Below are 15,387 nucleotides of genomic sequence, written 5' to 3' on the forward strand. Positions count from 1 at the left end.
CTCCATCAATAATGCATACAAGTCTGAAGTAAGGAAGGAGAGAGAGAGATGTCTCATCAAACACTGCTCTGTAGAAAACAGCTAATCTGCACCATATGGTGGAGAGCTAACAGAGAAACAGTCATCAAAGAAACAGCATCAAAGGTATTAGGAATGACCATAAGACCTGTGTAAAATAAATTAAAAGTACTTTTCAAACTTCATTTCCTTAAAGTGAATAAATAACGGACACAGAGTATTTTCTGCGAACATTCGGTAATAATTTATTCTTTTTTATTTCATTTTCAGGAACCACCAAATTTTCTCAATTTGGAAAATGTTTTAATAAGGAAGTGTTGACAACACTGTTTTGCAAAATGTATAGGTACTGTACAAATTCTTAATACAAAAGAATAAATTAACAGCAGGATATGGTAACCTGCACTTTTTTTTCTACAACATACATAGTTTTCCATCAATTACATCTGAACAGAATCCAGTAAAACCATTGTACATGCTCTACAGTCAGTTCTTAGGCAGTAGCCTAAGTTTTGTACTAGTATCCTTCATGTACGCAACATGTAATTAACTACTGACATTTATTAAAACTTGACATCTAGCAGACTATGCAGTAACTGGTCAGTAATTGATAGCACCTGAATGGGGGTGTTATAATCAAATTAACAGTGACTGAATGAAAAAGAAAAGAAACTTAAAATTATTTACTCATCTGTAACAATAATCATGGCAACCTTAAGACTGTCTCACAATCCTTGGAGTAGACAGTTCATTCTGGAATTGGCTGGACTTGTTAGAAGGGGACTGTAGTTCATTATAGTAGAAAGCAAGTTTTATAGCAAAGAAGGAAAGGGCAGAAACTGTGCAGTCTGGCAGTGGAGCAATCATGTCTTCCACTCGTAACAGTCTGGAAAGATTAAGGATATCCATTTATGTCTCGCTTTTAAGTATAACAAACAGCATAATGTAAACAGTAAAACCTGTTTGACTTGCAATGTGTTCTTCTGCTGTATATGAAACCCACTATATCATTTGCTTCCTTTTTACATCAGCTGCTGAATTTATGGCCTGCTTTACATCTACTTGCACATTTTAAATACCTAAAAATTTATCTTACTTATGAAATAAGGCAAATGGCATTTGCCTGTAAATCATGATCATGAACTAAAGACATCAGAAAAAGAAACTGCATTTTTTGTGGATGCAGCTATACCCACTAAATAATTAACAAAGGAAAGATTAAAGTTTACTTGTTCTTCAGTCTTTCTTGGTTTGCCATGACCTTTTGTTACTGACAGACCACACACAAAGCGGGCTTTTAGTGCTTTCAAAGCTTGTTCTCACCATCTCAGTCTCTTATTTCCCACTGCAGCCTCATTTATTCTTTTCAACAAGAAACTTCTTGCTGAAGGAAGAAAATTGCCAGTGATGAATAAAAATAACATTCTGTGCTGCTTAAAGTGTGGTAAAAAAGCTGAATTAATAAAATGAATCAAATCAGACTGTCTGTGTGATGTGACCAGACTGTGACAGCACACACTCGAATGCAATGCTGGAGGCAGGGGGAAGCAGCAGGAAAATGTAACTCACGATGGCAGTCTAGAACACCAACAATAATTCTGATGCACTACAATCACTCCAGCTTTTAATCTTACTATAAAAGCCAGAACCCCCCGCTCTCAACTAATGGGGGCGGGCGGAGTGCAAAATCTATAAAGCTCAAGCTTTAAGGGACTCTAACTGAAAAGAATGCAGAAATGTGTCTACGATCATGAACAAGTCTTGTAAATTCAGCACATCTGAGTCTTACATTAGCATAATGAGTGATTTGAGATAGTCACTCTATCCTCCTAGAGTTTCCAGGACACCTCTGACAATGGGCCTTGTACCCACTTAACCATACCACTTTATTAAACAATAGAAAAATATATTTCTTATATCAAGATTTACACAACAATGGGGCACAGATTATGCAATAGCTTGGCTCTACAAACTAAATGAAACCTTGGCCAGATACATGACTACAAAGATGGCAGGAGAAAGGGATTTAAGCCCATTACCCCCTTACTCAAACATGTTTTAAGCAGATATGCAACAGTAATGGTCCTATGACTCAAAGATTGCAGAAATACAGTTTCTGCTCACATTGTGTTAATATGACAACTTAAAAAATTGTGTGCAACTCTTGGTGTGTGAAGATATCTTTGCTTTGGCGATTTTAACATGTGACCATAGCATATGCAAATACAGACAGTCTGTGGGACAGATTGTGTGCTTTACTGATAGTTTCCCTGTACAACAACATGGAAATTAAGTTAAGCCTACGGAAGTGCTTTGAGAACTTGCAATGCCTGTAGACTAGTAGGGTATATTTGGGAGGGATCATTCACAATGAAAAGATGTACAAGATATTACCATGGACTTTTTTTATGTCCATACATTAGCTGGTTAACTTTAAGTAGGACCCTGAGAAGACCTGGTCACTTATCAGTCTTGTCAAGATCCAGAATGCCAATTACGTACTCTGCTTCTATGTCCTGAAATCAGTTGGCTGTGTTTTAGTACAATGCATATTACACATGATGGAAAATACATTACATAAATGCTAGTTTTTCACTCCCATTGTATCTTACTGCTAGCTGAAGTAAGCAGCATACATTAGTAGCAGGTAAAGACTGCTGCATCCTTAACAAGAATTAATAAATCTAGTCTGCAGCTACCAAGAACAATGTGATCAACTCCAACCTCTCTTTTTTCTGCTCTCACTCTTTGGTCATGTGGAATAAGTTGCTCCTATATGTCAGGAAAAAAATATGTACCTTTCCAGGGTCAACCAACTTCTGCTAGAAAAAAAAGCTTCCATTAGGCATACTTTCAACCACAGAACATGTAGCTCAAAATAGTGGTAAGATAAGAGTGGTACTGCATGGACTCTTGTGGCCTCAAAGAGCAGACAATCTGAAAAAATGAGAAATGGGCCACAAGCTGCTGATGTCTGCATTTATCTTTTCTTAAATGTAGCACATGTATCTGTGGATATAATTTACTAGACAGGGCACATTCTTTCTAATGTTTGGCTGCAACCAAAGCTGCTTTCTATGCTCATTGCTGCTACTGCCATAAGGGTTGGATGACATCTACAGATGTTCCCAGGCCACATGGCTGCTACATGCACTGATGCCTGGACACTGCAGTGGCAATCTGCAGAAACCTTTCACGCTGCATCATCTGGAAAGTGCTTGGAGCTGAAGCTGGTGCAGGGTGACTGTACTTCCAGGTAAGGCAAACAAAAGAAAAGACAATGAGGCATCGATCTCCAAGTGGCAATGTTCTTATAACTGGAGCTGAGGTCAGACTAGAGTCCCAGGTTTGGCTTTCTCCTGTCCATACCACTGGACATCTGCCAGCTCTGGGTAAAGGGGAGAGTCCACATAACTATCCCTGTAGCTCCTATAAAGAAAAGAGAAAAAAAGACCACATAAGAGGCTTTACAGTAAAGTAAATAAAGTTAATTTATTGACTTTTCAATTTATGGAAACCATTTACAAAAAAGAAATGCATCAAGAAAGAGAACAGTTAAATGACGTAGCTTAGAAATACCAAATACAAAACCATGGCACATAATACACAAATGAATCCATGGTAAAATCAGTCCTCACTCCACTTTCTTTACACATAAGAAACCTTGGAATTAGCAATTTATATTTTTGTACACCAATGATGCCCACACACCTATTTGGTTGTTTGCAAATGAACTGATATTTTTTTCTAAGAGAATATTTTTCACATGCACTATAAATCTGGAAGAAAAGTATGCAAATAACAGAAATGTGATTAACTGAGTAATTAAACTTAATTTTCTAGATTAGAATTTATGACTTTTTTCAGTGCTGCATGCTAGTCTAATTTTTAGATGTTACATGGGAGTATGAGAATACATTTATTAGCTATAAAAACACCAAAGTTGTGATGCACATAACTACCTAAATAAAATAGAAATGAAATAATGAAAAATACAATGCACACAAAAATCAGTTCTCAGTATATGTATACTGCTCAGCTATGCAAGCTGAATGTTGCTGAATTACTGTCTTTGTAAGCATCATGGTATCAGAAGGGAAATGTGGCAAAATTCTGGTCGTAACACTATCCTAGACTATCTCATACTGAGTGTGGCTCAGTAAGGTCTGAACTGTAAAGAAAACCTGAAAGCATGACTATAATGAATAAAAAAACCTCTAAAAATTTGCTTTCTGTTAATTTTTCCATTGTGGGGGATGGGTACCTGTCAATGTCTCACACACTGACACAATAAAAATGTACTAAATCAGCAGTGTTTTAAAATGACTGGACTGCATACCATTCACTAGCTTGAAATACACACACACAAATGTACTGAAGTAGCAGTGTTCTATACTGAGGGGAATGGGCACCATCTAATGTCATGTAATACACACACACACGAATGTATGCACACTCCCAAAAATGTCCTGAGAAGCAGGGTTAGATAATGAGGGGACTGTGTATCATTAAATGTTTCGCACCTTCCCACACACACACACACACACACACACACACACACACACACACACACACACACCTTTGCAGTGTTTTATAGGTTTAGAGTTTTATAATGACATGACTGGGTACCATTCACTATCTTGTAATACATGCACAAATGTACCAAAGCAGGGACTTCCAAGATGGCTGCACACTGACTAGCAGCTTGTTTCTAGCTCTCCCAGTGTGAAAAAAGAAACTCAGCAGAGAAGGCCAGTAGGCTTGTGTTTATGGGTAAATTTCAGTAGCTGGCTAGTATGTGTACTGCCTAGATGCCAGGAATAAGGAAATACAGAAGACCTGGAAAACATTAGCTACAAAAGGTGAGGAAGAAACACTGAAAGGGGAAAGTTCTGCAGCTGTTCGGCAAAAAGCAATGCACCCTTCAGACATGACTTCCAATAACCGACAAGAGGATACAAGACAACTGCATACATACCTGGTTAAAATAAACAAAACACTGATGGAGTATATCAACACAAACAAAAGGCTGGAAAAAATGGAAGAAGCTTTAAACTGATATTCAGATGAGATGATAAAGCTGCAAAAATCAGAGGTCGAAATGAAGAAAAGACTGGCTGAATATGAGACTGCTCAGGAAGAGATATTTTCAAAAATAATAGAATTAGAAGACAGAACACATAGGGAAAACCTGAGATTTTCAGCTATATCTGAGAAGCTGGAAGGAACAGACTGCATTAACTTTACGAAAGCACAAATAAGCAACTGATGCAGAACAACAGTAATAAATTCAGTAACTCAATGTGGGATTACAATACAACAATTATATCTGTAAAATATGACAGAACAAGAAAATCTAGAAATATTGGACTTTTTCAACATTTCTTGGATTTTTGGGGGACTCGAAAGTATATGCCCACTTCATGTCATTAATGTTCAGAAAAATGCTTTGGGGAGGGGAGAAAGCTAACTGTAGGTAAAGAAAAGATTTTCTTTTCTTAATAGTACTGTATTTGTGGTGCATGGTTTTCTTTGCGTGCTATTTTTAAGTGTAATAGGGATTGTAAACAGGTGCTGTTATTCTTTTTCACCCCTCTTCTGCTCTTCTCTCCTTCTTCTTGTACAGTTTTGAGAAATACAGGCAATGCAATGTTAAAAAAAAAAAAAAAAAAAAAAATGCATGACAAGGTTAAGATTGGTGTGCTTTTTCCATTCTTGCATGGGGAAATGACTGTATTAAGGACCTTAGATTGATTAGTTTTAACAGACAAGTAAATGAAAAAGAATACTGAATATTATGAGGCCTTTGTTTCTAGCAAATGCACGTACACTTAGCAATAATTCTGCAGCTGGACTTGATGTTTCCATGGAAACAATCTGATAAAGACAAACTGGCTGTCTGGTTCACATGTCTCCATGGAGACAATCTGATAGACAGAAACTGGAGACAGTCTGATGGAAGGGGATTAGATGAGAGAAAAGAAAAAAAAAACAGATAAGAGAAATTGACTATGAGATAATGCTCTATAAAAGCAACCAGGGGTTTTCCCAGCTGGGAGGGCTTTAAAGATTAGACAAAACCAATTAGATTTGAAGTAAAGTTTTCTCAGTTTTTTTTTTTGAAATGCAATGGGGATACTAATATAAACAGGTGCTTCTGCTTTTCCCTTTTCTCCCTTCTTTCTTTTTCTTTGTTCAAGGACAACAATGGAATTCTACTATTAAATGCTCAACTTTACAGTCCCTGTTATGAATAAACAACAATACAGCATTTAGAATATTTTAAATTGACGGTTTCTCTCCACTAGAGCAGTACCTTACTGTACCTGTGGTGGTTTCACTTTCAAAAAACTTTTATCCCACCCTGGAAAGCATGCTGCTGTCTCCAATTTAGTGATGTTATCAAGGCCAATGAATACAGATAAGTTTTCTGGCCAATTCCCTCCCCAGAAAAGCAGAATACCTGGGGCAAAGGAAAAGAGAAGTAGTTATATTAATTGCAAAAGGAGCTCCAACAGTCACAGAAGAGGGAAAAAAAGATAATAATGGAAGATATACAGCACTAAGGGGTTACTGGCAAGGGAGGAGGATTACACTGGCACGCATTTACATTCCACCTAAAACTGCTATAATGGAGAATAAGAAAATTCTGGGAGAAATAATCAGCTTTCAGCAAGGAATATTACTTATAGGTGGAGACTGGAATTTGGTTTGCAACAGTGAAGATGTGTCAGGGGGGCTTAGAAGGGAAAATATAACAAAGGAGGGTAGACTTCTGAAGAATTTTATGAAAATATTTGGCATGGAAGATGTGAATTCAGTACTAGGAGTTCGGAGTGAATTTACATATTATTCTCCAAGATACAAAAATTGGGCTAGGCTAGATAGAATTTATATCTCACAGGAACATGTGCATTTAATTGAAGGTCTTGAAATGCACCCAATACCTATTTCAGATCATGTGCAAATAATAAGTAAAATAAAAATGCAAGGTAATGAAATAAAAATGAGACACTGGCACTTTCCCACCTATCGGCTAAAAACAGGAATTTAAGGAATGGGTTTTGTATTTGATTCAGGAGCTACTACAGAAGATAGAAATTTCTTCTGAAAATATAGGTCGAGAGTGGGATAAAATTAAAGTGGAGTTTAAAACTAAGGTGGAAATAAAGGAAAGGGAGATATGGCTAAGATGCAACAAGAATTATTTAGAGGGACTGACAAATGTTAAAGTACTGCAAAATAGGGGGAATCTCTCAGAAGAAGAAAAGGAGCAACTGCAAAATGCTAAACAGAAAATAAGGCATTGCCTCGATAATATGCATGAATTGAGAAAGATTGCTGTTAAGTAACTGTTTTTTTGAAAATAATCCTAGACCACAAAATTTGTTAGCACGACGACTCAGGCAACAGAAAGTGGAAAGGGCTGTCACCAAGCTTAGGGAGCCTGTAACAGGGAAGATAAAGATCCTGTAGAAGTACTAGAAATATTTTGAAAATTTTGTGAAAGTCTGTATAAAGCAGAGAAATATGGAAATAAAGAAACTGTACACATGGAAATGTTTATGGAAGTATTAAATATGCCAAGGTTAGAGGTAGATGAGGCTCAATTACTAACAAGATAGGAAGAGCTGAGATAAAAATGGCCATGTATAACCAATCTACAGGAAAGTCCCCAGGAATAGATAGTATTCCTGTGGAAGTTTGGGAGGGGGAAAACTGATAAAGATCTGGCAGATTTTGTTTAACAGTATTTTAAGAGAAGGAGATGTACCAGCATCCTGGAAGAAGGCGGTGGTAATGGTAATACCTAAAGAGGGTAAAGATAAATCAAAGTCAGCTTCATAAAAGCCCATTTCAATACTAAACCATGGTTATAAAGTGTTTATGTCTATAATGGCTAAAAAATTGATAGATATGGAACAGTATGGTTTTGTGGAGGGGAGGCAAACATTTGACAATATTAACAGAACATTAATGATCCAGCGGGAAGCAGAATGTAAGAAAATACCACTGTTATTGGTGGGTTTTGATGCAGAGAAAGTATTTGACAGAGTACAATGGGACTTCATGAGCAGGGCAATGAAAGCATTTGCTTTCCCTGATACAATTACAAGGTTGATTACGAGTATATTTGAGGGATCAGATGCATAAATTCAAGTGAGTGGGGTCCTCTCTGATAACTTCTGCTTGAATAGAGGAACCAGGCAGTGTTGCCTGCTTTCCCCTTTGCTGTTTGCATTATATTTAGAACTACTGGCAAAGAAAATAAGGGAGTCAGAAATTCAGGGATATAATTGGTATGATAGTCAGAAAAAGCTGGCTCTGTTTGCAGATGACATTACTTTATACATGACAGAATCAGAAAGGGACATTACAGTGTTGTGGAACATTTTAAGATAGTTTCAAATCTTCTCAGGATGCAAAATGAATGAAGCTAAAACAAAAGCAATAAATAGTGGTAAATTATGTACCCACACACAAATTTGTCCAACAATATCCATGAGGACATGATAAAATGAAGTATCTAGGAGTATGGATTACAAACGACTCTGTTGTGGCAGCTAAGGATATGTGGGAAGAGACTAATGAGAAGATAATAGAAAAACTGAGAAACCGGAAGCTTTGTTATATGGATACTAAGATACAAGCAATTAAAATGTTTTTACTCCCTTTGGTCTTATACACAGGTCAGGCATATTTTTATCAACCAGAGGAGATGTGAATAGCAATTAAAAAGAGTTGAAGGATTTTATCTGGGATGAGAAGACAGCAAGGATCAAGTGCGATGAGATGATTCATCCAACAAAACAAGGAGGACTAGGATTACCCAATTTGGGGGGATATTTTAGAGCAACACAGTTAAGGCTCTTATACATAGCACAAGCAGAAAACTATAATTCAAAGTGGAAAGGAATGATAATACAGGGGAAAGCTCAAGAAATAAGAAGATATTGGGATTCTGGATGCAGACTCTTCATAACAACAACAACAACCATACAGAGTATTATATTCATAAAACAGCAGGGAGAATTCTAAGAACTCAACCAGCATGAGAATGGAGAAAAGATTCTGCTGAGAAGGATGATTGTGGTTAGGGATACACATAAGAGGCAAGAGGGGGATGGAATTTATTGGAGAAAACTGGCAAAAAAATCAAGGTATTGGGAGCAAATGACTAGAAAGGGAAAGGTAACAGAATAGGAAGAGGCCAAGAATTTATTTGGACTGCAGGTTAGAGATTGCCTTCCCTATCAATGATTGATATCAGAGTATAGGCAAAGATAAAGAAATAGGGGGGTCCTAAAGAAAGACCTGCACTAGTAGAATTTTTAATAGGATCTAGAACAGAAGCTGCCATTAAAAAAGGAATAATTAGCCAATAAGAATAAATAAGCGGAGCTTAGAAAGGATTGGGAAGAGAGATTGGATAAGCAATTCACAAAGAGACAATGCAGGGTATATGTATATATATATATATATATATATATATATATATATATATATATATCCCAAATAGGTATCAAAGTCTAGAATATTTGGATCTTTTCCTGGAAGTGTTTACATAGGTATTTTTATACTTCAAGTAGACTCCAAAGAATTTTTCCTCAGGTGGATAGCAAATGTTGGAGGTGTGACGGGCAAGAAAGAGGTGGCTGGTAACATACTTTTTGGGAGTGTAATGTGCTGTCAGACTTTAGGGATTCCGTGTGAACCGCTCTGTTAGAGATGATGGGTCAGCAGATTGGATTGACTGGGGAGATGATTTTTTGAGCTATGATACAGAATCAGAATTCCCTAGACATAGTAAAGCCTTGCTGAGTCTAATTATGGTGGCTGCTAAAAAAAGCAATTACTAGAAAATGGAAATCAAGGTCTACACCAACTTTACGAGAAGTAGTGAATATAGTAACTGAGACAAAACAACTGGAACTGGGATCTTTAGAAAAGGAACAGAGGAAACTACATAAGAAAAAAAATGGGAATTGTAGGATCAATACATAGAAGGATGGAATTAAGTTTAAAAGGTGGCAGAACTTAAATGAGTTATGCAAATGTTTAACTGAGAAAGATTGGGTAGATTATAAGTGATGCAAAATGCTTGCAACTAAGTTTGTGTTGGTGTGGTTTGTTTTCATTTATACAAATGCAAAATTGCTTATATAGTAAGTGATGGTTTAACAAAGATATTTCTTGTTTGAAAAGAGGCAGGAATTGAATAATGTATGCAATGTTGCTTAGGTTATATGATATATAGCAATATATGTAAAATATAATGTTTGTTATATTAATACAATTTGATTACTTTTATATGAATGTAAGTTTGCCTATGTCACAAGTAATAACTCAATAAAGGCATTTGAAAGAAAAAAAAAGGAATAATTCTGAATCACATCTCCTGCTTTCGGTCACTGCAGTTTATATGAGTGCATGGATTGTTTTCTGAATCCTAGCCAAGATCTTCACCACTATCTATGCATCAAAATTATTAACCAAACAGGAAACAGCAAACTACAATGTATTTGGTTCCCATCTATGGAGCAGCAAATTAACTCTTGCAGATCTTGGATGCTTTACACCTTTATGTTCCCATAATAATTTTATGTACATTATTTTCTAAACTGAGCACCATATATGCCTGCATGTCATCTTTCTTAACACAGCTAATATGTATGCAATACAGCTGCAAATTCTGGGACTGCCCATCAGTGTTTTGCTTTTGATTTGTATTACTTTTTCTGCATAATTTAACCACAGCAACAACTATGCTGCTACTCATGACATGCTGTTCTAAAAAAAACTCTCTGGAGTTGATAGCATGTAGACAGAGGCTCAGCATGATGATGTCTACAAAGTTATGACACTTTTCTTTCTTTCGTATAATGTGATAATGTTTTGGGGAGAAATTAATCACAAGTAAACATTACCAGTTATGTCACTAATTGTGGCTGAATATGAACAAATGTGGTGCTTATTTGTTGAAATTCCATACATGACAAGACCAAAGTGGGAGAAGTGCTATCTTTAAATGGTCTACCAGAAATCTACCTGCAAGATTGAAACTGTATTCACTGTATGGGGGGTGCAATGGAATGCTTATTTATTTATTTTTGTTAACTAGGTAATGGAACTGAACTTCTTTGGCCACAATCCAGGCCATAAAGACAAGGGCAAAAGCAATGTATATGGACTATTTATAGCTGCCAATCAACTAGCATGTTTCTGGAAGAAAATGAAATACTTGGGGAAACAAAACAAACACAGAACAAAAACTCTATGAGGACAGTCATAACTGAATCAGTTATCCTGCAGCTGTGAAAAAACAACACTAATCATTGTGTCACACAATGTGAATGAACACAAGTCTACCAACCAAATGGGAGATACTAGGGAAGAAGCTATGTACAAACGCAGGTTTTGCAATGTTCTGACTTACTGTTCAGTTTTATTTTTTTTCCTAGGACTATCTGCATCATTGCTTATTTAATTATCTTCCTTTCTTACACTGAAAATGACTATGTCTATGCTGTTTAAATTGCTGATTTAGACTGCTGTTGTCTTTCTTGCATATTCCTACTCTAAGAAACTTGTACTTATGGGGATTATGGCACAGTTAGCTTTCCCTTATCAAAATATTCCATGAAAGGAATAAATACTTAAATAACAGACATACAAAACTAGTTGCCCATCAGTCATACCCTCTTACCCAGTGACACCTTTTCTTCATCTTATTCTCTTTACTGCATCTTTGTAAAAAAAAAAAAGGAGGAAAAAAGAAAAAAAAAGGTCTCTTTTGGTCGAGTTTTTAATCATGAGCGTAAGCAGCTGAATTCAGACAGAACTGTAATGCTGCAAAAAATAAATATTAAATAAATAAAAAGACAGGTAGGCATAAGGATGACAATCTGAGGTATTTATTTCTTATTTGTTAACCGGGTAAGTGAACTGGATCAATGCCATTTTTCAGGCACATCCTGGACGTCTTGAGCAATGACAATACAAATAAAGACAGGATTATATTCACAGAAAACATCAAATGAAATAAAAATGCTTCACTGAAGACTATACAGAAGCATGCAATTGCAAAATGTCATATAAAGCAATTAACCCGATGTCCGCTATATATTAAACTAAATAAATTGGATACATATGTATATTATATATACATATTATATTGTGTTTTTATTATATTAAAAAACAAGAAGCTGCCACAGTTTCTTCAATTGTGCCAAGTTATGCTAATTTGCTGATGGGGCATTCTCAAGGGTTTTATATTTATTCACATAGTTTTGTTTTCATAATAATATTTAGTATTGACATACAAATTATTTGATCTTAATTTGTAAAGGAGACATGCAATAATTTTATGAATTTTTGACAGAAATTAAAAATAATAATTATGGTACTGATTTGCTTATGTCATTAAAAATAAAAAGATTTCTAGAAATCCATGCTAAGTTACATAAAAACCAGATGGCAGATAATATTTTTATATGGACTGAACTACCATCAAACACATACTCTAGAATCACTTAATTTTGGAGAAATTATAAGGGCCTGTATGCAAGCACTATATGGAACTTATTTCTTTTTATCTAATAGTTATAATAGAGAGATAATGGCAGTTGCACATTTTCAGGCATGTCAGTGGCAAAGGCAAAAACTGTTATGTGAAATGGAATATAGCAATTTAATAGGATTAAAAGACATGCATTTTCCTAACAGAAGACATCTTGATTTACAAAAAAAAAGCAGTTTTCTTTGGTTATTGTTAATGTGGTTAAAGACTATATCACATTTTACGGTTAGACAATTTATTTTATAATGCATCCAGTTTAAGCATCTCTTACAGGAGAGGCAGAAGCATTAAAACACTACTTAGAAAGTAATAGGAATTTGAATTTACCACAGGGCACAAGTCCCTTTAGTAACTACAGTATATGTATAAATTTGTATTTAATAAAATAACTTTTATTAATAGCATTAGAGAGTACAACTTATGCAATACATTTACTTTGTATATGTAGTAACACATAAGTGTAGTAAAGGGGTCTATATCATATGAGCGAATCGCACAAATTGCGAACACTCATAATATCGACCGTACCTCGAACTTCCTATTGTGGGGGGCTGCCCCCCGCTAAATATATATTCCAACTCCGAGATCGTACTACAGTGAGGAAAGGGCAAGTACCCCATTCTTCACTGTACCGCAATCTCAGAAAAAGCACTTTGAGGTCTGGTACGTTAGATGTATTGTGCGATTCGCTCATATTATATTGACCCATAGTAAAGCATCATTGTAAAATAAGAGTACAAAATTAGAATTCGGGAGCATATAAATGACATAAAAATAAGCAATACCAGAATACTACAGAAAAACATGTACATAAAAAGCATGAGGCAATATATTTTAAAACTTTCATTTTATATCATGTTAATTTAAAAGACAGCGACTAATTTGATTTGAATAATCCATGTTAAAAAACACGGCAGAATTAGTTCTTCATATGGTATTTTAAGTCACTCCACAATGACTGAATGTAGAATTATATGAAAAATATTAATGTTACAGTATTTGATTACTTAATCAATTAACCATTTTTTGGGGGGTGCACTTAACCATTGGCAGTTTAATGGCTTTGAAATCTTCTAAAGGCATAAGGTGCCGAACTGCTAGATATTAGTGAACTCAAGTTTAAATGTTTTGATTTAATTATGTGGAGAAATTTTTGGTTTATTGATTTGTTTTTTTCATTGTGAATACAATCATTCTTAATTACACTACTTCATCTTCAAAAATTAATTTGCTTTTGAAATAAAAATAAACATGTTACTTCCTACCATGGATGTGACATTTTCCAAGGAGACTCTGTGAAACCAAAAACCTCCCAAACACATATTAAAAGTCTGAATAAAAATGCAAACAAGCCAAATACAGTGGAGCTTATACAACTTTGTGTATTTCCATTGTTATCGAAATCACACTCAAAAAAGCAAATCTGATCATGTTAAAATAAATTTTTGAGCAGAAGAATGGACTCCTTACTGCTATTTGAATATCCAGCCAAGAAGGTGCTATAGAATCTGAAGGAAGGAAGCAACGAGGCTATAGAATCTGGAGGAAGGAAGCAACGATGCGATATATTAAACTGTTTAACAACTGCGCAAAATGTTAAGCAACTTTTTAAATTCCCATTCTATTGTACAAGAGAAACTTCCCATTCCAGTCATTCATTTTTTTAACAGGAAGCAGTCCACTGAAAAAATATTTACCAAAGAGGTAAGTCTGGAAGTAAAGACAGCGGCAGCAGTCTTTAAGAACATCCACTGACAGCCAGCACCATTATCTGTTGCAGCCGACCGCCTCTCAACATAATGGCATCAAATTTCTTTTGTTAGAAACTTATACACTATATTAAAGTGAACATCTGGGTATGAGAGATAGTGTCGATGGGATACACTGTTTTGCTGTAGCACAAATTCCAGGTTCCACAACAAATCCATGTGGCATTTCCATTTGTTACTAAGCGTTAAAGAATGGGCAGACATTCTGATTGGAGAACAAATGTTCTCCAGCAGAGTGTTAATGCACAGATAATGCCTGCTGAAAAATAAGTCCACCACTTCACAGCAGCATATTTAGGCACCATGAAGCTTAGACAGTAAGAAAGTGAACGGCCACCAGTAGTGTACACTCCCTAAGCAGTGCTTTTGCTGTTTAGCGAGCATATAACTAAAACAAATATTAAAAAAAATAAAGTGTGTCTGTTTATGTTTGTATGTGTAAGTGTATGCATGCATGAAAGTAAGAGTGAGACTGATTAAGCCATTATTTTACACTTGCTAAGCAGTGGTTTTGCTGTTTTAGCAAGTGTAAAATGAAAGTAACAGATTATTTAGAAAAACAGAAATTTGTGTGTGTATATGTGTGTTTATTCGTGAGTGTACGCGTACTTGGAATGTATGAAACTGGAAGTGTATGTGAATGGGGTTGGGTATGTTTATGTGACGCGGGGATTGTGGGATCAAGCAGTGCACGCAACAGTTAGTAGGTGTGCATAACTTTCAACCTCTTATCTCAAGACAGTTGGATAAAGCCTAACATAAATGGGGAAATGCTCTAAAATAGGGACAGATTTTAAATAATGCACTTATAACCTTAGAAAGTTGCTACAATAACATTTGTTTTAGCACACATTTTCTGAAGGAAACTAAGTCTGAAACTCAAGTGTATGTCATTATTTAATTACTTCAACCCCCAATGATTTGCCAGAAAACCACAAATTTTCTGAGGTAAAGACCCAAAATAAAAATTAGGTAAACATCTGGACATTCTTTGAAAATCTGGACAGTTGACAGATATGA

The 15,387-nt window shown here is 35.6% G+C and overlaps 1 protein-coding gene across 2 annotated transcripts in view; it reads right to left on the reverse strand.

The window, feature by feature from the left end:
* Positions 1–238: 238 nt before the first annotated feature.
* The window catches only part of FRMD4A (FERM domain containing 4A), a 1,911,200-nt gene continuing 1,896,051 nt past the window's right edge, over positions 239–15,387 (reverse strand). Inside the window, exon 23 of one of the 2 annotated variants that reach the window (XM_044087941.1) lies at positions 239–3,447. In XM_044087941.1, coding sequence (XP_043943876.1) covers positions 3,348–3,447 — 100 coding nt within the window. In that variant the 3' untranslated portion in view covers positions 239–3,347. The remainder of the gene's footprint in view (positions 3,448–15,387) is intronic. The other variant, XM_044087942.1, reaches the window with a different exon arrangement.

Source organism: Protopterus annectens, chromosome 11.part0 (assembly GCF_019279795.1).
Source record: "Protopterus annectens isolate FY-2018-M chromosome 11.part0, PAN1.0, whole genome shotgun sequence".
NCBI lineage: Eukaryota > Metazoa > Chordata > Ceratodontiformes > Protopteridae > Protopterus > Protopterus annectens.